This window comes from Aedes albopictus, chromosome 2 (genome assembly GCF_035046485.1).
Source record: "Aedes albopictus strain Foshan chromosome 2, AalbF5, whole genome shotgun sequence".
NCBI lineage: Eukaryota > Metazoa > Arthropoda > Insecta > Diptera > Culicidae > Aedes > Aedes albopictus.
This window is the reverse complement of record NC_085137.1, coordinates 347,194,775-347,222,728: the sequence shown is the minus strand read 5'-3', so window position 1 is coordinate 347,222,728 and position 27,954 is coordinate 347,194,775. Positions and strand designations below refer to the sequence as shown.

The window sequence follows — 27,954 nt, the reverse complement described above, 5'->3', positions numbered from 1 at the left end:
GCTCTCTTTGCCATTCGCTTGAGAGTGCCATCAACGTTGCAAAAAAAAGCCATTCTGCTCTTAATGCATGCTTTGACTGGAATCTACATAGACTAGCAAAGTTTTCTTATTTTTGTATTGTGATGCTGTCCCATCGATCAACGATCAACGATCAATTCTGACTATACATGTCAATGGTTGCTCCTCCGTGATTGATCTGAACTGGTACCAGTTGCACTGAGATCCAACTGAATAAGGGGCTGGGATATTCCACTTATTCTCAAAGTGCAATTTTAGCAGCTCATGCATATTTGATCAATAACGGCGCCGGCCAAGTCCTTATAGTCAGCTGGGAAGGGAAAGGAATGTTAGAGTGTACTGGTTGTTGCTACTAGAGACCGAGAGCACTCTGCGTCCCCACAACCCGCACGGACTGGGGTATTTGTTAGATGGAAAGGATGGGAGATCTAGGAGTCACCGTTGGGTCGGTGATGCGATCCATGGATAGGGTTATTTATAGTGTTCGGGATAGATTGTGTGGTGAATAAGGTGAATAAGGTCAAGCGGCACAGCACGCTTTGGTTGCATAACTTATAGGCGTTATATATACAATGTGCTGTGAGTGGAAGTTGGAAGGGAGGGAAACGACTTTTTTTTTCAATTCGTTTCTGGTTCTAGCGATGGCTATGAACATATGAATATACATGAGTTGTATATGTAGAGAAGAGAGAGCCAGAGAAAGTGGATAGAAAGATACAAAGTAGGATGAAAAGGACGGGCCAGGGATTGAACCCATGACCTTCTGCATACGAATCAGAAGCGGTAGCCACTAGACCACCAAGCCCGTCTCAATTTTTGTATTGTGATGCTGTCCCATCAGACATAAAATAAATTTTAGAAAAGTTCGTTAATTGTTTCATAAAATCTATCATTTTTGAGATGAACAACTGGACCGCAACTGTATCGTGAGCCATTACTTCCGATATGATAATGAAGCTAACATTTACAAGTTTATTATCTTTCATATAGTAAATTTCAAATGGGTGTATTGTTGCTTGCGAGTTGTTCCAATGATATCCTTGAGCAGCGTTTTGAATTATGAATGAATAGTTTTCAGAGAAATCACAAATCGCAAGAATTTCATCATCCTTTAATGTATCTTTTTTATTTCTGAGAAATGATGATTGTTGTTTATGAATAAAGTCGTGTGTTATAAGTTTGTCAATTTTATCAACAAGATACGGAAAAAATTCATCAACAGGTTTAATAATCGTTTCTAAATTACAGCGATCAGTATTCAACCACTGCTGAAATATAATCTCTTCTTTGTCATTTGATTCTAATATCAATGTAAGTTTATCTTCAATGTGTTCATTACAAGCACACTTTTCACAAGCACGGAAAAAGCAATTATCTGTTCTGGTGGAAATATCGCAAAGCATTTTTTGTAATATTTCATCTTGTGACACAATTCTTATACTGTTGAACATTAAATTTACATTTTCATGAATAGTACATATGCATACATTATGTATACCAGTAGAATCAAGTAAAATACAATGCTTTGGTCGCAACTGTGTAAATACTGTGAAACCAATATTCACAGTTTTGTACATATCTACAAAAATCATATTAGCCTCTTTGAGCGACATCATCAAAAGTCGTTTTTGAACTTGTTGTTTTTTTCCACTTCGAACCTCAGAAACAAAATCATTTGTTCCTGGCATTGGCCTGCTGATATCATTATCATCAAAAAATTCTCTTACTATTTGTTTTGTATCGTCATCAATACCATGCCCCCTTCTTTTTTCGGTGGTACAAAGAATACCCTGTTCATAAACAAGATCCTTCACCTGCCTCGCCATATACATTGGTGCGTTAAACTCTCTTGTGATTTTATTTACCGACCAAGACTTAGGAAGTACAGATAGTATTTTAATCTGTTCGCTTCTGTCAGTTGTAGGGTGATTGAACTTATCCTTTAACTGCATAATTATCTCGTCATACGCCTCCACTTTGCCAACATCCGTTGAATCTATTCCGAAGATATTTTTTCGAACTGCTTTCGTAATCTGCAATGATTTGTTTATGCGATATTCCATACTTCTCATGTGGTCATGCAAGGGATAGATAGGAAGAGAGTGAGTGACCAAACATGTTCCACAGTCGTGGAACTGTTGGTCATCTCGTTCTGTCACTCGCTATTTCTTGGCCCGTTTCGCTTTAGGCAACGATCGGGTCAGCAGGTAGCAATTAGGCTTTAACTACGATCGCCTCTCGATCGCCGCCGCCGGTCAGCTGTTATTTGTACATAATTAAATTAGATACAAATATACCGTCGCGAAGCCAACATCTCGTTGGTCGTTTTTCATTATTCTGTTCGCGTAAATAAAGTGTCATTTTCTAAGTCCGTCGCGAGTTTTTACAAAAGTGTCCGAAAACCGATATTGTGACGCGCGAACATTTGGTCCTTCGAGCCGGATTTGAAGGCGGTGAAGGTTTTCGGACAGCGGCGCGAGTGTGGACAATCTGCGCCACGGACAGTGATTTAGGCTGTACCATTGTGCGGTAATGGTGACAAAAAAAAACCACAGTGAAAAGTGTCACCATTTCGGTGAAAGTTGCGCCGCGCCATCGCGAAGATTTGGCGCCGTCAGTTGCGCAAAAACAGTGAGACAATTGGAGACCACCGGAGCGGATAGTGGCCATCTCCTTGGTGGAACTGCGACAGCGCGAACCCTAGAGGCGGACTCGGAACATACTGGACGGAGTAGTTGGACGTTGCTAGGAGAAAAAGGGAGTAGAGTGCATGAGTGGTGGCGAATTGCATGTATCGCCGTAATCTGTGGCTGTTGCAAATAAATGATTTGTTCTGTGCATGTGATGTGAGTCCATTTTATTTCAAGAGCAGTAGCCCTGGTTGTCCGCCCGTTAAAGTCTGATCTGGTCTCGGTTTAGCTGGATTTCTTGGCCTGTCGATTCTTCCATGGTTGGTTCCCCTGCTGCTGTCGTTTTTATTGGGTTGTAAGTCTGTCAACCGGGTCGCGTTGGGTGGTTCGTCGAGTCGATCAAAGTGCTAGGTGATTGTGCAAGTGCAGTGCAGTGCAGTGGTGTGAATTTTCGACTGTGCAGTGGAGTGACTTTGTACTTTGTTCGGTTGAGCTACCCACCTCGATCGTTAGTGCGAGTGTTAGTGCAATTTGTGACCAATTATGCCTGACCTCCGAACGCTTAACAAGCAGGAGCACCAGCTGCGGAAATCGCTGGAAGGAATCCAGCAGTTTATAAGTGGTTTCCAAACGAAGCGAGATGCGGGACAAGTGAGCGTTAGATTGGAAGCGTTGGACAAGCTGTTCAGTCAGTTTCTCGAGATCCGAATGCAAATCGAGCTGATTATGGAGGATGCGATTGAGGACGGCGATGGCGATGAAGAAGCGCTCGTCGAGCAGAACGACAAGGTACGGCAGGACTTCGAAAACGTATACTACGCGCTGAAGTCCGAACTGCAGGCCTTCCAGTCGATTGGATGCAGTACGTTGAAGAACTCCACGTCGCAAGCACCGGATGCGCAACCAGGAATCCAGTTTGCGAAGGTAAAACTCCCCGAGATAAAGCTGCCGTCGTTCTCTGGAAAGATCCAAGAATGGGTGCCGTACCGTGACAGCTTCCGGAGTCTTATACACGATAGTAACCTCCTCACGGAAGTGGACAAGTTCACCTATTTGAGGTGTTCGTTGTCCGGTGATGCGCTGCAGGAAATAAACTGCATTGATTTGTCTGCAGCCAATTACGCGGTAGCGTGGAAGGCGTTGGAGAGCCGGTATGAAAATAAGAAGTTGATCGTCAAGGCGCACCTCGATGCACTTTTCGCCGTGGAGGCACTCAAGAAGGAAAGCTACGAGGAGCTCAACCGGTTGATCAGCGCGTTCGAGAAGAACCTGCAGATGCTGGAGAAGATCGGCGAAAAACCTTCGGACTGGAGCACGATTCTCGCCTATATGGTTTGTTCCCGATTGGACATGGCTACTCTACGCCACTGGGAAACCCACCACAACAGCAAGGAAGTTGCACAGTATCCCGCTGTGATGGACTTTCTGAAGAGTCACTGCTCCGTTCTACAGTCGATCGCTCCATCAAGGCCTACGATTCCCATCCAGCAACGACAATCTCGTCCAGCGGTGTGCAACACATCTTTCAAGTCCGCTCTGAAGTGTCATTTCTGCAGCGAGCCACGACACTCTGTATTCCAGTGCGCAAGATTCCAGCGGATGAGCGTGCCGGAGAGGATTGAAGCTGCAAACAGGAACAAGCTCTGCCGGAATTGTTTGTATCCTGGACATTGGGCCAGAACCTGCGAGAAGGGAACGTGTCATCAGTGCCATCAGAAGCATCACACACTGCTGCACTCTGACGCACCCAGATCCTCCGTTCCACCCACGCAGTCAAGACCGTCGACAGTCAATCCACAACCTAGACAGCCACAATCCAAGCCGCCAACACCGAACCAACAGACACGGACTGCTAACACTGCAAACACACCAGACTCACACACTCAGCCAGCCACAGAACACGCCACCACAAGTCAAACACATGTAGCTCTCCCAATTACACCGACACAAACCATCATTCTCTCGACCGCACTAGTCAGCATTCTAGACCGCTACGGCAACCCCGTGGTAGCACGAGCTCTGCTCGACTCGTGTTCGCAGCATTGTCTCATGACAAGAGGTTTCGCTAGCAAGCTGAAGCTAGACGAAACGCCAGTCTACCTGTCGATTCAAGGCATTGGATCGTCGCAAGCAGTGTCGACAAAGCTGATTACCGCTGTAGTAGGTCCAAGGTCGCCGAACATATCGTCGTTCGTCGAAGAAATGTCGTTTCACGTGTTGCCGAAGCTGACTGTTTCACTGCCGACTGCAAGCTTCTGTGTCGCAACGTGGAATCTTCCGAATCCCTCGCTGCTAGCGGATCCCAAGTTCTTCGAGATGGGACCGATAGACATCATCATCGGAGCAGAATACTACATGGAGCTGCTCAAACACGAACGGCGGAGGGCAACAGACGACGGCCCGACTCTACAAGACACCGTGTTCGGATGGATTGTTTCCGGTCCTGTTCCCGAGGGTCCGACTGCTGCAACGTACTCCTTAACCCACGTTTGTTCGACGGCGGAGATCCAGGATCAACTTTCCCGGTTCTGGGAAGTAGAGACTTGCCAGTCAACCAGCACGCTGTCGGTCGAAGAATCGGCCTCGTAGTCACTCTGCCGAAGAAGGAGCGAATGATCCAGCAGCTAGGCGACTCCAGATCTACAGCAATCAAGCGCTTTTTGGGAGTAGAACGGCGGCTCGCGATGAATCCAGAACTGAAGACGCAGTACGCGGAGTTCATGCGCGAATATCTGGACATGGGCCACATGAGGGAGCTTTCCGACGATGATGATGCGAGCGCAAAGTCGTATTACTTGCCTCACCACGCTGTTTTGAAGCCAGACAGCACGACTACGAAGCTGCGTGTCGTTTTCGATGCTTCCTGCAAGACGTCCAGTGGAATCTCTTTGAACGATGCCCTAATGGTGGGACCCGTTGTGCAGGACATGATCGTGGACATCACACTCCGGTTCCGTACGCATCGATTCGCCCTCGTAGGAGACGTCGCTAAAATGTACCGCATGGTACTGATGAATGCAGCCGATCAGCAGCTGCAAAGGATCGTTTGGAGAGATAGCGCTTCTGAGCCGATCCGTACTTTCGCTCTCACTACTGTCACCTACGGTACAGCGTCCGCTCCATACCTCGCAACGAAGTGTCTGCAGCGCCTGGCAGAAGAAGGGGAAAAGTCGCATCCTGCAGCGGCAAAGGTCCTCAGAAAGGACTTCTACGTCGATGATATGCTGTCCGGCGTAGACGACATCGAAGAAGGAAAGATTCTCGTAGGTCAGATGATAGAACTACTGCAGTCTGCCGGATTCTCCTTGCGAAAGTGGAACTCTAACAGCAAAGAGTTGCTGTCAGCGGTGCCGGAGGGTTTGAGAGATGAGCGCTCGATTCTGGAGCTAGATTCGTCTACCGCCGCCGTGAAAACGTTAGGCTTGACATGGGAGCCTAGCACGGACTGCTTCCGATTCAGTTCGCCAGCTTGGAATGAGGCCGCGGAGATTACGAAGCGTTGCGTCTTGTCTGATGCGTCTCGACTGTTTGACCCGTTAGGACTGGTGGGTCCGGTAATCATCCAGGCGAAGATCTTCCTTCAAGATCTCTGGAAGCACGACTGCGAGTGGGATGAACCGCTTAGCTCGCAGCTTCAAGAGCAGTGGCGTGAGTACAGGCGAAATCTAGCAGGCCTAGACGGGATTGCAGTTCCCCGATGGGTCGGAACGAGCCGTAGCACCGAAACGATTGAGCTGCACGGATTCTGCGACGCGTCGAACAAGGCATACGGCGCATGCGTGTACGTGCGTACCGTGACAGCAGATGGGAACGTGTCAGTTCACCTGCTGACCTCCAAATCTCGGGTGGCTCCGCTCGAGAATTTGAAGAAAAACAAGAAGTCGCTGTCAACACCCCGCCTAGAGTTGTCCTCGGCACTTCTCCTCGCCCACCTATACGAGAAAGTCGCCAAAAACATCAACGTTGTCACCAAGTGCCACTTCTGGACAGACTCGACTATCGTCGTCTGCTGGCTTTCATCGTCACCTGCAAGATGGAAGCAGTTTGTGGCGAATCGCGTCTCCGAAATTCAGCACATTACGAAGGGAAGCGTGTGGAAGCACGTTGCCGGTGAGGATAACCCGGCGGACATTATTTCACGAGGAATGAGTCCAGCGCAGCTTCAGTACGAGTCTCGATGGTTTCACGGACCGAAATGGTTGATGTTGGACAACCAGTACTGGCCCACTTCGGCACAGATCGACGAGGGCAGTCTCGACCAGGCAGAATTAGAGGAGAAAGCGATTGTCGCGGCCCTCCCCGCCGTTTCCCCTAGTGAGATCTTCGGACTTCGTTCGTCGCTGGTGGATCTAGTTCGGCTGACTGTTCACATTCGACGGTTCAAGTGGAATTCATCGCCGGCGAATCGGTCCTGTCGGATGGTAGGCTGCATTACTTCCCAGGAGTACGACGACGCAATCAAGGAGCTGGTGAAGCTTTCGCAGCGGGAATGCTTTCCACAGGAATTCGCGGACATCGCTCGACACGGACAGGTGCAGGATTCCTCTAGAATATCGAGCCTCAATCCCCAGCTAGTTGAAGGCGTACTGTGCGTTGGCGGCCGGTTGAAGAATGCGGCTGTATCGGATGGCCGCAAGCATCCGTACATACTCGACCATCGGCATCCCTTCGCGAGAATCGTCGTAGTCTATTACCACCGCAAATACTTCCACGCTGGTCAACAGCAGATCGTCACGGCAGTCCGAGAGCGATTCTGGCCAACGAGCGCCAGGAATCTCGCAAGGCAGGTTATCCACGAATGCGTGCAGTGCTTTCGTGCGAAACCGAAAATCCAGGAGCAACTGATGGCCGATCTACCCCCCGAGCGAGTCAGACCATGTTTCCCGTTCCAGAAAGTCGGCATCGATTACTGCGGTCCGTTCCACGTGGTGTACCCGCAGCGTCGAGCCCGACCGATCAAATGTTTCGTAGCAGTGTACGTGTGCCTAGTTACCAAAGCGGTGGAGCTAGCGGCAGATCTGTCGACGCAGGCATTCCTCGCAACGTTGCATCGCTTCACTGCACGTCGTGGCAAGCCATCATTGATAATGTGCGACAACGGGACGAACTTCGTCGGCGCTCGACGGAAGCTGGATGAGCTAGCCCAGCTGTTCGCGAGTCAGCAGTTTACGGATGCAGTGCTACGGCAGACGATAGAGGACAGAATCGAGTTTCGGTTCATTCCAGCCCGCTCACCGAACTTCGGAGGACTGTGGGAATCAGCGGTAAAGTCGTTCAAGACGCTGTTCAAGCGAACGATTGGCACTCGCACCCTGGAATACGACAAGATGCAAACGGTGCTGGTGCAGACAGAGGCAATCTTGAATTCAAGACCGCTGACTCCGATCAGCAACGATCCGGACGACTTCGAGGCCCTCACCCCTGGACACTTCTTGATCCAGCGGCCGCTGACGGCCATTCCGGGACCCGATCTAGGTGGAGTTCCGGAGAACAGACTTTCGGCTTGGGAAAGAATGACGGAGTTCACCCAGAGGTTGTGGAAGAAATGGTCGGAGCAGTATCTGTCCAACCTCCACAATCGGACGAAATGGACGAGGCAGAGAGACAACATAGCTGTTGGCACTATGGTTGTTTTGAAAGAGGAGAATTTGCCACCCTTGAAGTGGCAGTTGGCACGGGTGACCGAGGTTCACCCTGGGTCTGACGGGAACATCAGAGTTGTGACCGTGCGGACCGAAGACGGCAGTTACCAGCGAGCGATCTCCAAGATCTGCGTGCTGCCAATACGCGACAATTTTCAATCTGGCGAAGGGGAGAACTAAGACTCCTCCAACGGCGGAGGTCGAAAAGACCTCCGCAGCCCCAGTTAAGTTATGTATTTGTTAAACTTTCGAAAAAGTAACCTCCTCATTTTTCCTCAGACATGCCTCCATGCCATTTGGTGCAGCCAAACTTACGACACTCAAGTCAAATTTGAGTTGTCTTCCGTCCATTTTCGTCAAAATTGAGGTAATATGTGTCGTGTACGTTGGTGGTTGTTGCATGTGCATCGTTGCATCCCGTCCAGTTTGTCTCGTCAGTCTAGCAAACGGCTAGAAGTCTGGTAGTATTTTGTCTGTCCTGACACTAAAGTCACAAAACGTTTGATGTTCCGAGGTACGTCTACCGTTGCAATTGGAGGAAGAAGTGCGCAATTCGACCTCCCGGGTTCCCGCCACGATTTCCCACGGGTATGGCCAATCTGTGAAGATCGTTCGGCATCAAGGATCCGTTAAAATCGCCACGGATAGCTAGGAAGCTTACGAGCATCATCGTCACCGAGAATCAGGACAAACCGAATCTACCATCGTTCGTCAGAGGGACCGTCGGCGCCACACGGGCGTCCAACGGAGGCCTTAGGGCCTCCGTCCAGGCAAGTCATTCTTGTTTTCAGCATTACATGTGAAAAAGCACCCTTTCATATTATTCATCAGAGTCCACCAACGTCACCCGCGGCACAGATTGCCTCTACATCCGTCCAAGCCAATAGTAGTCAGAAGTCCAAGGTCAAGGATCGTCAATCGTCAGCTCGAAGACGGCGTCCATTCCGTTTACCAAGTCATCACGTCAAGTAATCATCCGGTAACTCCGTCGACGAATTCAAGGAAACATCAGTATGTCATCGTCGACGCCGCTCGGGCGTCCACCGGAGGCCAAAAGGCCTCCATCCAGGGAAGTCTTTTTAGTATTCAAAATTTCGATTATAAAAGCACCCTCTCATCTCATTCAGAGCCACCAACGTCCCATTCGGCACGGTATGCTTCAGTCCGTCAGCCAACTCCGAGATCAAGTCATCGGCATCGAATCGTCCAAGTTTCCCTAGTCGAAGTCGTCAAGTCGAGGTCATCCTCCAGTCAATCCGTCCAGATCATCACTACGTCAAGCCGTCGAAAGTTGTAAACGTCTGATGGGCAGAAACGCAAGTCTGAAATCGCATCGTGAATTAGCATCGTCATCAACCAACCAACTACTACAGTCCACTAAATTCGAATCAACGATATCGGCATCCAACGCGCCTGGCAGACACCAAATCACCGTATGGAAAGAGTTAAAGTGCAGAAATTTGTCTGCCAGGTAAGTTGTTCCGATTTTACTTCACCAACTCCACGATTCTACATCCAATTTACTTTTTCACCGAGGATTATTGACGAACAACAACTTCGAGCAACAACAACACTCCTATGAAAAGCAACAGGCAGCCGACAGTCCGTCGGTGCCAAGTATATAGGCCAAGGTCATCCTGTTGGCTCATCGTCGTCGTCGACAGTAGCAGTAGTACATAGTATATAAGGAACAATTTTGGATTTCTATTGAGTTTTGTAAACATACATTAGTTAGAGCAGGAGAGTTTGAAATCGATGATATTTCAAGGCGGCCGGCTATGGTCATGCAAGGGATAGATAGGAAGAGAGTGAGTGACCAAACATGTTCCACAGTCGTGGAACTGTTGGTCATCTCGTTCTGTCACTCGCTATTTCTTGGCCCGTTTCGCTTTAGGCAACGATCGGGTCAGCAGGTAGCAATTAGGCTTTAACTACGATCGCCTCTCGATCGCCGCCGCCGGTCAGCTGTTATTTGTACATAATTAAATTAGATACAAATATACCGTCGCGAAGCCAACATCTCGTTGGTCGTTTTTCATTATTCTGTTCGCGTAAATAAAGTGTCATTTTCTAAGTCCGTCGCGAGTTTTTACAAAAGTGTCCGAAAACCGATATTGTGACGCGCGAACATCATGTTTCTAGATGAGATTGGCGATAAACTCAATGTTTCAGCAATGGTATTAAACTTCTCAATATTATGGGGACCCTGTGGTTGATCTGTTGACGGAATTGACTCCAATGATGGAATAGATGGTACCATATCCGTAAGATAAAAGTTAAGGCTAACAATATAATAATGAATGCAGTGGAAAGTTAATGATAGGTATTTATGCAACGAGTTGCAAAAATAATTTTTTTTTCGCACATGTAGTACATTTATCCAACGAGGCTTGCCGGGTTGGATAAATACGAAGAATACTGAAAAATGTAGTTTTGCAACGAGCTGCAAAATGAGTTATATAAAAGAAGCTAACACGTTGAAGGCTTACTTACCCAGCTCATGTTCGATTTGTTGACCACTCGTTGACGGTTCTGGTTCTGGAACATCATGATGTTGCTGCCCACTAAATGATGGTTGCATAGTTTCGTCGTTTCCATCCGATCGGCGTTTTTTCGTATTCGGGCTTCTGTTGTGACCACGGGGATGCTATGGTGATCTGATTTTGTTGCCGCTTATCATGCGCAACCAGAGCTCACTAATACAAACGTTCACTTAATACAGCAGCGGGAGAAAATAAGAAAAAACGCACTTTGACGAACAATGTTTGCAAAAAGAAGTGTTGTGTGTCTTTTCACAAACAATTCCCACTCTTTGTAGGAACTTCACCTAAACATTGCCACTCTCAAATTGAAAATTATCAAATATGCTCCTTTTTCATGATCAACACTTTTATAAGATCTAATGGATGCAAGCGTTTTTTGCACCAATATCCCTCGTAAAAAGGTAAACATTCAAATTTCATGACTGTGTTGGTGAATATTTTGGCTGGAGCAAAAATTTATGCTCCACGTAAAGAGGCACAATCCAACCTGTCAAACTCCATAGTGAAAAAATAGGATGCCGTCCCCTTGGTTGTGACTTATCAATCCACGACATGACTCACAAATACTCATCGATTCGTCGATTTCATGTGTATATCCCATGGAATGAATTTTATCTATCAATCTTAATGACATGCCCCGTAGATTATGACGGTTGCACTTTGGATTGTTTATTTTTGCACTGCACTTGAATTTGTTGAATTTTGATTTATACGATTGATCCATTACTTTTCAGAACTGCCTTTAATAACCAAAGAGAAGTAACACGTTGAATGATACCGATTCATTTTCTTGTTTTGTTCATATTTGCTTTAAGTACAACTCTTGATTTGTTTTTTTTTTTCGATTAGGTAGTTCGAATCTAATAAATAGCCTTACCTAATATTAGGTAAGAACATGGGGTAGAAACGTTTGGGTAGAAATTACAGCAGCACGTATGAAATGCGTGTTCTAATTGTATATTGTTTCGTACTTCTAGAGTGCTGCTGCGTGAATATGGGTGCATTGCATTGTCGCATATGACAAAATAAGTTTCATTGCATTTTAAGATTACTAGATAACCTTCACTGGTTTAGTTAGTTTTTAAAAAAAGACACTGAAAAAATAGTAATTTGGACATGAAAAAGTTTTTGTTAGAAAAACTTTTTTTTCCTTAAAAGTGCCCATCTTGTGATGTATGGACGGTTGGTAGGGAACATAATTACCTGTCTTGAGACAAAATTTCATCAAAATCAAAAATGGTGTTTTTTAAATCAACTTTGAATTTTTAGAAATGATTTTTTTCAGTGTAGGGCTCATTTTGGATTTTTTTCAGTATTTTTTTCTTAAAATTTGACTTATTTTGTGATAATCACCCATGCAACACTTTTTTGTAGGAGTAGTCATTTTTTGATTAAAAACATTTTTTAAAAATCCATAAAAAAGTTTAGCCCTTTTCAAAAGTCAGTCCAGATAAATTTTGAAGAAACTAAGTATGCAAAGTGGCTTATCTAGTCTTGGTGTACATACCCAGAAAGTTTCATTGTAATCTGAGAGGGTGCTGCCAACTCCGAATACGATTTGGGACGAAATTCGTCAGGAGGAACTTCAAAGACTTTTTACCTTATTATCTTTTAAATGATACCTAGGGTTTGGAAATCGGACTTAAATGGGCGGAGATGTGGGCCTGACAAAATTACATGCTTTTGAGGGGGTGACCTCAAACTTTATTTTTGCTTTCATACCCGATCAAAAGTAATTTTTCTGAATTAGCTTAGGTTGAATTTCTGACAGCAACTTTTTCAATTTAAGTACCCATCGAAGTCCAACAAACGCTTATATGGCATTTGTAAACGTATAGTTCTGTACACAGAGATTGTTGCTATCTCTTGTTTTCTCAGGAGACGCAGGCGCTGTATTAAAAAAAAACACAGTTTTTTTTTAAATGGCGATATTAATGGAAGGGACAAATATAGAAAATATGTCTTTCCAGCATCCAACAGCAAAATGATATAACAACAATATCTGCGCATTGTTGAGAAGGATAGAGTGTACGGATGAGTTGATTGAACAGCAAATCAGGCTACAAATAGCTATATGACAGGACTGCAGAGACACCAAATCGAAATCAGTCTTTCAACGAACGTTAAGAAGTACAGAAGCGATTAGGATTCCTCCGGTCACAACACGCACGAAATTCTGCGTTTTTTGATAAAAGCTGTTTTAAGTCGATATATCTTTTTTGATTCAAAATTTCTCCCCAAAGTCGTCTACGGACCAGTTTAAGAGCTATCAAAAATGCAGGTATCCGTGCGCAGAGATTGTTGTTATGTCATTTCAAAATTATTCTAAAGAGAATGGTTTACTTTATAATGAAAGCTTCAACCATTTCATTGTCACAAAAACATCCTTTCCAAACCATAAGCTTATGAAATAAAGAAGAAAAATTGTCCTCCAGCTCGAGGATAACCCAACCAGAAAAAAACACACGTCTTGGGTCGGTTCCAGGACCCATCGAGTGGAAATCTAATCAAAGTGATTATCCTCACACACAAATTGTACCTTCCGCAACAAATCCTCTCCAGGATGATTGATTAAGTGCGGGCCGATTGTGGCATGTCTGCCAAAAGCCCAACCCAACAACGATTGCGAATGGCTATGTTCATGACTGTGTAGCTAAGTTTGAACCTTTGAACACAAGCCCGCCGCGTCGTCGGGGAGCTCCGGTCCCAATCCCCAAGTCACCCAAGTAATCTACCTTCCACGGCGGGTGGCTGCAGTAGTCTCATCGCACACCCGGGTGGGACTACGGCTACGGCATCGCGCCGGCAAGAAAAACCTGAACTTTTCCTTGGAACTGACGGAACATGATTGATTGATGTGAGCTTTTATGTGTGTCTGTGTTGTTCTCTGCAAGGTTGTGGCTTATGGAGAACCATTTCTTGGAAGAGGTGTGCGCTTTTGGATCGTTTATTTTCGCTACTCGCTCTGATCTGGCGGACCAATCAAGTTGAAGTGTTGTGATGACGTCCCGGAAAGACGACGGTTGGGATTTAGAAGACTAATTCCAGGGAGGCGTCAATGACTTTTGAAACTTTAGTAATTCTGTGTACTTTGTATGTAGTGAGTGTATATCTAGCCTCAAAAAATCTATAAGTCTTCATAAAATTTAATTGGCATCATCCATTTTATTTTACTCAAAATCATTCAACTGCTAGACCAATCTTCCAGTCCAAACCATTTCAAGATGCTTCACATTTCGTTTCATGTGCAATATCGTGGCACATCATTATAGTTCTCCGCTCAGACACGCTGTAACGGAAACGAGTCTGAAAGCCTCATAAAAAAGAACTCACGTCCCCACATAGTGCCCCGCATCCACTGAAGCAGATTCGTTTCGGTGCCGGGAAAGCAAATACACTCACCATGACACTTGGCAAAATGCGTTCCGGTTGGTTATTTAACAGCGTTGGTGACGGGTAGAACATAAATTGCACTGATACCTAACCTGTTTACCGAAAAGACCACCACAACACAGCAACCATCGTTAGTGGCACCCCGCAGTCTAGATGGGCATGGTCACCGAGCTCACCGAGGCGAGGGTGAAATCGCAACCCGCAAATCATGTTGCGTGGGTGATGCTACTCGCTTTTTACTTAATTTTTGTTGTATCCCACATGGCACCAAACTCTTCAGCAAACTATTTGACACAAACATACGCTATGCCTTGAAGAGTAGAAAAAAAAAAACAATCCCAAGGGCTACCACTTCGAATTCAGCCTCCGTCAGCATGGGTGTTTTAACAGCTGTGTATCCCCAGATACAGGAGCGCATCGAAAATAGCTGCTCGACTGGCGCTATCGAATGCGATCCTTACTTTCAGAGTCACTACAGTAGTGGATCTTCCTCCACTACGGGTCTCTATAACTGACAAGATAGCGTCTACGGTCGAGCTCCATTCCGGAAGCCGAACTGCTTACTAAAGAGATCATTTACACCGTTGGTGTACTTCAACAATCTGTTGAGAAGGATCTTCTCGAACACTATCCCCGCTACAGCGCGCTGTATCGATCAAGCATACTGATCTTCCTACATATATACCGATAGAACCCCATGTGCTTTCCCCTTCTTTGACAATAATACCAGGCACAGCCGTTTTCGAACCTCCGGGAAAACTAGCGAGTTCAGTCATTTTTGCATAGCAGATCTGAACAATGCCGGGTGGCCTTACCTGCTACGGTATTTTGCCCCGCAAGTTTCTCATCGGTGACCCTCTCCTCATTGCCAGCTGCAGTCCCCAGCTGTCCTACAAAAGGATGCCAAAGACTAGGATCATGACGCGGAAAAAGCCCCTCGATGATCCCCTCCAACATTGCTGGAGATTGCTCTGTACGAGTTATTACACCTCTCTTCTTGGCCATCACGATCCTGTAAGCATTACCCCACGGATTCGCATTGACTCTCTGACAGAGACCTCGTAGGCCTTATTGCTTGACCTTATCTCGGTCTTCAGCGCGATTTTTTGCAGCGGCGAACACCACCCGCCATTCGTTCCGCTCTTGCTCAGATCGTGCTCCCTGCATCCGCCGCGCCGTCTAGCTCGTAGGCAGGCGCAGCGCAGGTCCGCAATCGCTTGAGTCCATCAGTAGGCCGGTGGTCTCCCATTTCTAGGGTGCACTCCAGGCCCGAATTAAGGATTGTGGGGGCCCGGGGCCCGAGCGGACGTGGAGGCCCCTCGGAGAGATGACCAAAAATATTTTTCTTTATTTTCGAACAGTATACTTGAGCAATATGAAGAATAAAGTTAATGTTGGCAGCCAAAAAAGGTTTTTGTGGGGGCTCCTAAAATGTGGGGGCCCGGGGCCCGGGCCCCCCGCCCCCCCCCCCCCTTAGATCCGGCCCTGGCACTCGCCTAGGCATGGTCGCATCGCACGCACATGAGAGCACCGCTACCAGCTCATCGCCATCTAAACTAAGTAGGTAGGAGAGATGCTGGGTCATTAGGCCGAAGGTCATTAGGCCGAAGGCCATTATTCCGAAGGTCATTAGGCCGAATGGTCATTAGGCCGAATGGTCATTAGGCCGAATGGTCATTAGGCCGAATGGTCATTAGGCCGAATGGTCATTAGGCCGAATGGTCATTAGGCCGAATGGTCATCAGGACGAATTGAAAGTTAGCCGTTGTTTTTACCTTTTCCAACAATGTTTGACAAAAACTAGTTTAACAATGGAACTAGAAAGAATAGCCTATGTTTTAAAGAAGGAAAAATTTATGAATTGAATATCAGCAGTTTCAGCGCCAAAAACTATTTCAGCAATGATACTAGAAAGAACAGCCTATATTTAAAAGAAGGAAAAATTCATGGGTAAAATATCAGTAGATTCAGCATCAATAAAGTATCTTCGTGCCTGTCACACGATACACACATGCAAAATGGTCATTTGCAGAGGAAGCTCTCAGTTAATAAGCTGAGAAGCAGGCTTTGTCTCAGTGGGAACGTAACGGCAAGAAGAAGACCCAATGACCATTCGGCCTGATGACCATTCGGCCTAATGACCATTCGGCCTAATGACCTTCGGCCGAATGGCCTTCGGCCTAATGACCTTCGGCCGAATGGCCTGACACCGTAGGAGAGTAGTGTAATCATCGTCTACCCTCCAGTTTGAACTACTTGTTAGGCCAGGCATACAAAAAGAAACGTCAATAATTGACTCCGCCCCCTTCCGACTAAAGATACTCTTGGTACCGACATTAGCCAGGACGATGGCCAGTGCAGTGTCTCTAGCAGGATCTGATCCCGCTGCTCCGTGAAACGGCTTCCCCATTCCATGGCTCAGGCTATTACTCCGCTATTACTCCCGGCCTTCGTCCTGTTGGCACGGTCGTTATACAGTCAAGCATCTGCGTGTACTGTTAGATCGACCACCACGGAGGTACATAGCAGATACAGTAGAAAGCCCCGTTTACTTTGGCGACCACGAAGCTCTTATAAGTTGTAGACACCTACTGCTGGACGGGGTATTTGCCCGTCGTTCATATTGCCGCTATTTTTATGAACCCATCCGACTCAATTGCCGTTGCCGGTGGGTACCCGACATGGATCTGCTATTATGGCGTCATCCGCCCCCACTCAGAAATTGTCTGACAAAGCAGTTGCTGGGCTGCGTCGCAGTAGTTCAGGTTCAGCTGTGTGACCTGCACTTTGATTTGTCAGTCACTTTTCTGAAGCCCGGGCACCTTGAACCTTTGGGTTGGGTGCTTGCTGTTCACGGATTTTCGCACGTAATTGCCTTCGCAGTTTGCCCCTGTTAGGGCCTTTGCAGTCCCATGACTTGTATCCTGGTTCCAGACACATGAAGCAAACCTCCGGTGGCTAATGAAAGGTTGGTTGGCATACTGAGCAGCCCACCTTCAGCTTCCCTACTTATTTACGTCCGGTAGCTGTGCCAAGGTTACCTGTGTCCCTGCCGGTCCTTTCCGTAGCCGAACGGCTCCGGTGGCCATGTACACCTCGCACTGTTGCCGCACTGCCGTGACGATCTCTTCCGCTTCGGTGATCTTGTGTAGGTTCTTCACCTTCAGAGTCGCCTCTGCTGTAAGAGCCCTCACCTCGACCCCTTCTGCCAAACTTTTGTAGGTGGTGCCCTTGCGTTCCTCATCGCGCTTCAGCTTGAGGATCATTTCAACCGTACGAGTACGTCTGCTCCCAGATCCACGAGCCTGGCGTCGCTTCGCCTCGCCTTCAAAACATCCAAGTACTTAGACCGTGACTTAGACTGTTCGGTCTTGATGACGAGCGTTACGTCTTACTCGCACTTGGCACCTACCCTCTTACGTCTTCTTAGTTTAGCGTCCCTGATTTCCTCGACCTGCGGTTTTTCTTCTTCCTCATCCGCATGACCTTAGTTCAAGGGGGTCCTCTCCTTGGTTCCCTCTACTCTGTGGTTGCTGAGGGCCCAGCTAACACAAAGTCTTATATGATGTTGAAAAGGATGCTAAAGTGGGGGCCATATGCATACATGCTTCCATTTAACCGCGTGTAAAGTGCCTCCACTTTTGCATCTTATTCAACATCATATACGATAGTGTGTTGATTGGGGGTCTAACAACGGTCGCAACCCCCTGTTCCCGTTCATCCGGGACAGGGCAGCCTTCTTATGCCCACCCTTCCCAACCTCACTCCTCACTCACTCCTCCTCGGAGACCTAGCCAACCCACTTCTTGTGAAGGAGTTAGCCTCACCAGTACTTTCTGATTAGTTTTATTTGTGGTCATTGTTAGATCCCGTGGGTACCAAGGATGAAAAGGTCCGCCTCGCCAGAGTCCTGCATTAAGGCGAAACTGGAAGCATTTCCTCTCTTTTTGGTTTTTGATTTTTTTATTAAATAACGAAGCAATATTTTCAAAATCGGTTTTCGTGCACTTGTAGAGTATGGATCAAGGTATCTTCTGATTTTTTTTTTGTGTGGAAAATGTTTTTCGTTTTTGCGGAAACCATTTTTGAACAAAATTTCACAAAAAATGGTTTCTGCAAAAACGAAAAACATTTTCCAACTCAAAAAAATTCAGTAGATACCTTTATCCATACTCTACATGTGGACTAGACCTCCTCATAAAAAATGAAATTTCTCGAATTCAGCCAGTCACCCCCACATCTTAATTCTAATGCTGAAACAAACTTCTGGTCAAATTTTCAGCTAAATTGGTGAAGATTGGTGCCTCAAGTCAAAATTGTGTTTTTTGGTCATTTTTCGCCTTTAAAAAATGCCCGTGGAGGCTAGAAGCCATATAAAATATCGTGGTAACCTTTAAATGAAAGATATGTATGTTCCTTACAACTTTTGTGAACATTATGTACTGATAGGAGGATGTTTTGATCATATTTATTCGTTTTTCAGACATGCAAGTATGCTAAAAAGTTACATTTTACAACAGTTTTTGTTCTACGAAATTCAAACACTCAATTTTTATCAAAAGTTTCAAACCATTATATGATTACCCACAATATTCTGAACAATATTGCCATACATCATTTTTTTATCCGATCTACGGAAAAAATCACAAAAATCGAAAAGTAGAAGCTATCCTGAGTTTTTTGATACCTGGGGTTGACGCAACTGCTGGCAGGCAAAAAAAAGTCAAACATAGTAGCTTTGCTTTTTCTTAATGATTGCAATGATTGATCATTGATTCAAGTGACAGGTTAGCCCAAGTACACATTGCCTTAACAAAAGTGGCATATAATGTACCTCAGTAGTATATGAGAAATGGTTCACATGGTAAGGCTTTGGACTGGCAAACCAAAGGTTCAAAGTTTGAATATAAGACCATTTGCTTAGTTTTTTTGCCTTTCTCGTACACTAAGTGTACTGGAAAGGCTATATGTTCACTCCAAAAATGACTTTTTGATAGAAGGCCCGGAGGGTCGAGTCACATATACCAATCAACTCAGCTCGACGAATTGGGGTGATGTCTGTGTGTGTGTATGTATGTATGTGTGTGTGTATGTGTGTGTACAAATAAACTCACATCACTTTTTGGCAGTAAACCTCAACCGATTTTAATGACCAACGGTTCATTCGACGCGGAATTTGGTCTCATTGTTTCCTATTGAAAATGGTTCGAATCGGTTCAGCCGTTCTGGAGTTACGGCCATTTAGGTGTTCCGGATGGGTACCCCAGGCAGGGGCCAAATATGAAAACGCTACAAACCCATCCATGCGACACATCAAACTACGGTATTTTAGATAACTTGATGAATGGTAACCATGAAAATGGTCTCAGACCATATCTGAACCGGTAGTGTCCCGGAACCGGTTCCGGGTGTCCCGCCGGAAGTGGCCAAAATATAAAAGTGAACTAAACCTATGCATGCGACATATCAAACCGCGGCTTTTTTGATAACCTAATAAACGGTAGGCAGAAAAATGGTCTCAGACCATATCTGAACCGGTTGTGTTCCGGAACCGGTTCCAGGTGCCTCGCCAGAAATGACCAAACATAAAAATGAACTAAACCCATGCATGCGACATATCAAACCACGGCTTTTTGAATAACCTGATCAACAGTAAGCAGGAAAATATTCTCAGATCATATCGGAAGATGTCCCGCTGAAGGCGGCCAGGTATAAAAGCTAACCAAACTCATGCATGCGACATATCAAATGGTGGCTTTTTTGATATCCTGATAAACAGTAAGCAGCAAAATATTCTCAGATCATATTTGAACCGGTTATGATCTGGAACCGGTTCCAGGTATCCCGCCGGAAGTGGTCAAATATAAAAGTGAACTAAACCCATGATTATTCGATAACCTCATGAACAGTAAAGCAGGAAAATATTCTCAGAACATATCTGAATCGGTAGTGATCCGGAACCGGTTCCGGGTGTCCCGCCGGAAATGGCCAAATATGAAAGTGAACCAAACCCGTGCACGCGACACATGAAATCTGGTTTTCTCGATAACCTGATGAAGGGTTAGAAAGAAAATAGGATCAGACAACATCAGGAATTACCGGTACTGTTCCGGAATCCATTCCGGGTGCCCCGCCGAAAGTAAGCAAATATAAAAGTGAACCAAACCCATGCATGCGACACATCACATCGCGGCTTTTTAGGTATCTTGATTTAGCAAAAGATAGTTTCCGATCATATTTGGGACTACCGGTAGTGTTCCGCAACCGATTACGGATGTTCAATAGAAAATGGTCAAACGTAAAGGAGAATCAACCCATGAATGCGACACATTTAATGACTTTTTAGGTAACCTGATGAACGGTTAACAAGAAAAAAACCATAGACCATACTTTGGAAAACCAATAGTGTGCCGAAACCGGTTCCAGGTCACCCATCGGAAGTGGTCAAATGTAGAATGTAACCAAACGTATGCACGTAGCATATTAAATAACGTCTTCTTCGATAACGAGAACGGTCAGCAAGAAAATAGTCTAAGGCCATATTTAAGACTACCGGTAGTGTTCCGGAACAAGTTTCGAGTATCTCGCCGGAACTGGCGAAATGCAATAATGAACCACGCTCATGCATGCGGTACATCAATTCACGACTTTTTAGGAAAACTTATTAACACTTTGCATGGAGCTAGTCTAAGACCACATCAGGAACAATCGGTACAACTGGTTCTGGATGTCCCACTGGAAGTGGTTAGATGCAAAAGACATCCATACCCATGTATGCGATACATCAAATCGTATTGTTTAGGTAACCTAATGAACATTAGCAATGAAATAATCTCAGACTATATTTGGGAGACCCGGTAGTGCTCCGGAACCAGTTCGGGGTACCCCATCGAAAGTGACCAAATGTACCATGTGACACATCAAACCACGGCTCTTTTAATAACCTGAGGAACGGTTAGCTAGAAAATAGGCACATACCATATAAAAGCTACCGGTAGGGTTACAACACCAGCGTTTGGTGCTTCGCCGGAACTACGAAAGTGAATAAAATCAATGCAAGCGATAAATATATGTAAGAGAACAAAATTTTGATAAATTAATCCCAAATACAAACAGACGTCTCACTATACTCACTACCTGTCGTTCTTGTTTTCAACGGTTAATTCAAGTATTCATCAATACGCAAATTGAACGCTCACGGCGCACGCCGCGTTTTTGCTCTTGCTTAACGTTTACTCACTACCACCGTCTAGCTAGCCGTGAAGAGATCTCACCAAATCACACAATTCTAGATTCATGAGGTGTAAATATACAGTAGGAGGAGTCAACATTGTTTGGTAAAATTCAAAACTAATCGCATCAACCCCGAACAAAAGTTTTCCAATTCCCTTTTGTGTCTAAAATTACTGGATAAAATTTTAATGCAACTGGTTGCGCCCACACGCTCTGTTATGTGGTTGCAGTTTGTATGGGAAATTTCACATGCTTGCATTTTTTTTTTGTAAAATTTTACATGAATGTAGTAACCTATGATATGATAATAAAATATAGCCTTAAGTGTGCAGAAAAAAATCGCAAAGCGATCTGAGATTGTGTAAAAAGTTATATCTGAGCTTGTAAGTATCGTCTTGATGTTGATTGGCCTCCAGTGTTAATGAAGATGCTCAAGCAGTCAACTGAGAAGTCTGATATATTTCAGCTCTGCTCATACGTTGATCATAACGTCGGACTATGTCCCATCAATCATTTTTGAGTCAATTCAATGATGGCTTTGATAAAATGCTTGCTATTCTTATAAAGTATCAGGATTCAGAACACTTTGGCTTACGTCGACGGTATGAGAACATATTCAACGAGAAAGGCACTATCACCACTAGGTGGATTAATTTGGGTTTTTTTGTTATCAAGCTGGTAATATCAACTATCGTTCTAAACTGTGCATACATGATGGCTAGCGTAGGGAAAATCGCATGAACTAGCGCATGCATATACGCATCATTCTGACAGAATGATAAAACCTTCATTGGGTGCGTAGTTGAAAATCGGACACGCTAAATAACTAATTTATTGCTTAATCCGTACTTCGGTTCTTACGTCGGACTGGTTGGCTGAGTAGCGGATCACATCCGCTCATAAAGATCAAATCACATCGTCGGATGACATCTTCCGACGCGAGCTTCGACGTTAGGTTTAACGCATAGATTTGTAGGAAAACCATTGCAAAAAAAAATGGAAAGCACATTTGACATAAATTCAAAATTCGAACCTTTGGTTTGTCAGTCCAAAGCCTTACCATCTGAACCATTTCTAATATACTACTGAGGTGCATTATATGCCACTTTTGTTAAGGCAATGTGTACTTGGGCTAACCTGTCACTTGAATCAATGATCAATCATTGCAATCATTAAAAAAAAGCAAAGCTACTATGTTTGACTTTTTTGCCTGCCAGCAGTTGCGTCAACCCCAGGTATCAAAAAACTCAGGATAGCTTCTACTTTTCGATTTTTGTGATTTTTTCCGTAGATCGGATAAAAAAATGATGTATGGCAATATTGTTCAGAATATTGTGGGTAATCATATAATGGTTTGAAACTTTTGATAAAAATTGAGTGTTTGAATTTCGTAGAACAAAAACTGTTGTAAAATGTAACTTTTTAGCATACTTGCATGTCTGAAAAACGAATAAATATGATCAAAACATCCTCCTATCAGCACATAATGTTCACAAAAGTTGTAAGGAACATACATATCTTTCATTTAAGGGTTACCACGATATTTTATATGGCTTCTAGCCTCCACGGGCATTTTTTAAAGGCGAAAAATGACCAAAAAACACAATTTTGACTTGAGGCACCTCGAAATCTTCACCAATTTAGCTGAAAATTTGACCAGAAGTTTGTTTCAGCATTAGAATTAAGATGTGGGGGTGACTGGCTGAATTCGAGAAATTTCATTTTTTATGAAGAGGTCTAATGTGCACGAAAACCGATTTTGAATATATTGCTTCGTTATTTAATAAAAAATCAAAAACCGAAAAAATGAGTTTCGCCTTAACGCGGTAAAGCAGTGCTTCCCAAACTGTGCGCCGCGGCGCCCTGGTGCGCCGTGAACATTTCTCAGGTGCGCCGCAAGCTCTTGACTTTCGGAGCCAAAATAAAAAGAACAAACTCTTGTAGTTCAAAACAAGGATTCTTTTTTGTAAAACTAGTATCGCTTTAGAATTTTTTTTCCAAATTCTAACAAGTGTAAAAATATTCTATGAAATTTTTGGAACCTACTTTAAACATTTTTTAAGAATTTTTAGTAAGATTTTGGAGTTGTTTTTGGACATACTATGTCTTAGATTAGTTTGCGTTCTAATAGCTTGTACTTCAGAGTAAATATTTCAAAATAATTATTAAAGTACTTTCCAAAATAATTACTGTCAGTTTGCTGGTCCTCATATGTCTCAAACTTTCGAGGAAAATTTTTTTTTTTACTAAAAACACTATCGTAGAACACTTCTGCTATATGCAAATTTTCGGTTTAGTACAAGAAAGACGAAACTCATAATTTTGTAATTGTTGTTTGGATTTTGACGGAAAATGATGGAAAACTATGCAACCTTTGATTTCATTTAGTACCACTGCGAAATTAGTACCTAAGATTTGGAAATGTTTAATCAATTATGTGCGTCAAAGGCACAACTGGCAGCCATTTTTTCTTTTCAAGGGTCATTCAATTTTGTCTCAGTCAGACCTTACACAATCATTAAAGTTAGTCCATATCTAATGATAAATAAATTAAGTGAACTAGAAGGAGGTGCTTCGAGAGTCCAAATTATCATTATTGCACAAAAACACTACTTTACATAACAGTTTGGAAGGTTTTGTAACACCTGCGGAAATTTAGTTATTTTTTTGTTAAAAATTCTATAAAATCATTTCAATTTATCCATAATTATGAAAGTATTTCAACAGTTTTAGTGTTTACCTTGAGATATTGGAAATCAACAGCTTGACTAATATAACTTTATTAATGAAATCTCCAAGAAGCGGAACCAAACCAGCCTCGGGCTGAATTTTCAAATAATTAAGAGTTAATAATAATGAAAATCATCGAGAATTTTGAATCACTTTTTGAGAAACTAAATTTCTTCGAATTCTAAGAAAACATAGTAAGGTTAAAGTTTTACACGATTTTGCATTTTTAATTTTCAATTGAAAGTTGTGTTAAAATGATAAAAGTTCTGTGTTAAACATGTTGGTGCGCCGTGTAACTTTTGAAAATTTCAAAAGGCGCCGCAATAGGAAAAAATTTGGGAACCTCTGCGGTAAAGGACAAAATAGTGTGGGGGTGCCCAAGTAGCCCACATGCTCCGTTAACGTTCGAGCATCTTTTTCACCCCCTCGATCACTCATTCATCAGCATGGGTCGCTTGACACCTTGAAGTGGGGTTACTTATCTTATTCTTAACGGGAAACTACATGGTTGACTCGCAGAAGGGTTGGGGTCGCCAAGCACCTGGACTAGCGTGGGCAGCAAGGCCACTGCCGGCTGCCGGCTCAGAATAGCACCAAGGACCATCTGTTCCGGTGGTAAGAGTTCACCCAACAGGACAATCTCAATTCAAGGTCTCAAGCGACCCATGCCGAGGAATGAAAGGACGAGGGAGTGAAAAAGATACTCAATCGTCAACGAAGCCTGTGGGCACAGCCGTAGCGTGCGGTTGGCCAGGTTGGCCCCCGCCAAGGGCGCCATCCTCAGAGGGGCGCCGAAAAAGCCTTAGACTAAAACAAAACATCATGACATTATTTTCTTCAATATTATCAAGGTTTCACTCTTTTCATTATCCAAGATTGATAATATGTTTTATAGTTTTCCGTCAAAAATTTAGATTACTCTAGTATATTTTTTACATTTTCCATAGTATGTATTACCTGGGTATTTATATACTATATTTTTTTTTAATAACTATTTTCGCTTTTTTTATGCGCAAAGCAAAATCTATATGCCTTCAAAATTCTAGTGGAAGTTTCTTTGTAAAAAGAAATCTAAACAACCTCACTGGAGAATGTGGTCAAGTTACATCCAAAGATTTTATTCGTATTCATTAATATATGTTCCTTATATTCCTTTAGAAATTCAGGAAGGTATTTAGGAATTTATTTGAAAATAAGTCAAAGGATTCCTCCTGACATTTCTCCAAAGATTTGATTAGATAATCTCCCATAGTGTCCTTGAGAAATTTCCGCAGACATACTTTCAAAATATCTTTCAGGAATAAATTTGTAAATGTTTTTCAAAAAGTCATTCACTGATTCCTTAGAAAATTCTTCATCACTCCATTGCTCATTTTTTCCCTGAATTTCTCCTGGATAATTACCGTAAAATGGGGTGTTAAGGGACGGAAAAAAATTTCGTCCTCATTCATTCATGGGTTCTACTTCTTAAAACTTTCAGGAAAAGCAGTCCAATCACTGTCTTGCTGCCTGCTACGCGTATAGATTACAATATTTGACGATTTTTTGAAGAAATTGAAGATATTTAACAATATGAATTTTTGGAAAATATGAAAATGGGGTGTTAAGGAATTTAAGGGAATGAATGTAAAAGTTCTTATATTTCAAAGAAAGATAAAAATTCATTAATTATAAACAGTGACTGTAATATTTCTTGAACATCACCGAAAAAGATTATCATAGTCCTGAAGGTGCAGGGACAGTTTCATTGTCATCTACCTTTGTATATGAGTTTTTATTGTTAAAGCCTCGAAATCTGGAAAAATACCGTCAATATGAGTGGCTTCAATTTTTAACAAACACATTATTCATAGTTACTATTTAGAGTAACCGAATTGAATAGCTCAGGCTGACCAACAGGTTGTAAACTAAGGATGTGTATTTATAGTTTTTTGTTCCGCCGATGATCATTTTGTATGGACGAATAAAAAAATTTGTATGGACTAATGACCACGCGGGGGGGTGGGGGGTTGGGGGGTTGAGAAGTCCCAAAAAAATGACCACGTGGTTTATGGACAGCCCCTAAGCCATGCGTCAATGCTGCATAATTTGCTCTCCCAACGCCAAGTTTTCGCAATAGATGTGTGATGTTCATCTTTTATTCCATGCTACATAAAATATGTTTTGTTTTGGGCATTTCAATTTAATTTCCGGTAGACATAGCTACTTTTTTGCTCAGAATGATCGACGAGCCACCAGTATTGCGGCCTTTTCGTACAGCCCTTGCCGACGTCTGCATAAATAGGGGCTGTCCATAAACCACGTGGTCATTAGGGGAGGGGGGGGGGGGTTCGGCCAATGTCCGTTTTGTATGGACTAATAAAAAAAATTGTATGGACTAATGACCACGCGGGGGGGGGGGGGTTTGAAAAATCCCAAAAAAATGACCACGTGGTTTATGGACAGCCCCAAAGAGCACGCCGCTCATTTTAGAACACTTGAGTATGCATTCCCCTGTCCCTGGCTAGGCGAAAAATTTTCACCTATCAAAACAAACAACCCCTGGTAACCCCATTGAAACCATTGAAGCAGACAAACCAGCCAGCTATGCAAACTCGCCAGCTGTCACCTCTACCTCCCCGCAGTATACCTCACCCCGCTCCCATTGACTGCTCATATCCTTGCACCTTAAAAACATCTTGCATTCGACACTTTTCACTACCTTCGTTTCGTTGCCGCGGTCGGGTGTCAGCTTGCTTTGTTTCATTCGAGCGCGACCGCTACCTCTTACACACAACACGAGCGGTAGAACGAAGATCAATAAACAAAAAAGTGGATCAAATCATCGTCGTCTGACACGGTGACATTTGTCTAATTCCAGCTTTTCGCAAGATTTCAGCCAATTTTGATTGAGATTGGTATAATACACTAAAACCCCAATTTACGCTCACTTCTTTTGCGCCAAACTCAATTTGCGCCCCCCGATTTACGCACTAATTCCCAAATAACGCTCCCCCCATTTACGCACTAATTCCCAAATAGCGCTCCCCCAATTTACGCTCCTTAGGCGTAAATTGGGGTTTTAGGTATTCGGGAACAAGTAACATGTGATACATATGATACATTGAGGGTTAGGGTAGAGGGTAATGTTAGATGGTAGGGTAGAAGGTAGGGTAGAGGGTTAGGGTAGAGTGTAGGGTAGAGGCTATAATAGAGGGTTAGGGTAGAGGGTAGGGTAGAGACTATGATAGAGGGTTAGGGTAGAGGGTAGGGTAGATGGTTAGGGTAGAGGGTAATGTAAGATGGTAGGGTAGAAGGTAGGGTAGAGGGTAGGGTAAAAGGTAGAGTAGAGGGTAGGGTAGAGGGTTAGGGTAGAAGGTAGGATAGAGGGTTGGGTAGAGGGTTAAGGTAGAGGGTTGGCTAGAGGGTTCGGGTAGAGAGTAGGGTAGAAGGTAGGGTTGAAAGTAAAGTAAAGGGTTAGGGTAGAGGGTTAGGTTAGAGGGTAGAGTAGAGGGTTAGGGTATAGAGTAGGGCAGAGACTTTGATAGAGGGTTCGGGTAGAGGGTTAGAGTAGAGGGTAGGGTAGAGACTATGATAGAGGGTTAGGGTAGAGGGTAGGGTAGATGGTTAGAGTAGACGGTAATGTTAGATGGTATCGTAGAAGGTAGGGTAGATAGTAGGGTAAAAGGTAGGGAAGAGGATCGGGAATAGTGTTAGGGTTGAAGGTAGGATAGAGGGTTGGGTAGAGGGATAAGGTAGAGGGTGGGGTAGAGGGTTCAGGTAGAG

At 44.1% G+C, this 27,954-nt stretch overlaps 2 protein-coding genes across 2 annotated transcripts in view; one reads left to right on the top strand and one right to left on the bottom strand.

The window, feature by feature from the left end:
* LOC134287221 (cell adhesion molecule Dscam2-like) overlaps positions 1–27,954 on the top strand; it is a 452,041-nt gene that overhangs the window by 172,786 nt on the left and 251,301 nt on the right. The gene's annotated exons all lie outside the window — the stretch shown is intronic.
* Positions 141–10,921, bottom strand: LOC134287220 (uncharacterized). Its single transcript, XM_062848895.1, has 3 exons — positions 10,786–10,921; positions 10,420–10,554; positions 141–2,085 (listed from the first exon to the last, which is right to left on the bottom strand). Exons 1-3 carry the CDS (start codon positions 10,869–10,871, stop codon positions 828–830), a joined length of 1,479 nt encoding a protein of 492 aa, XP_062704879.1. The 5' UTR covers positions 10,872–10,921; the 3' UTR covers positions 141–827.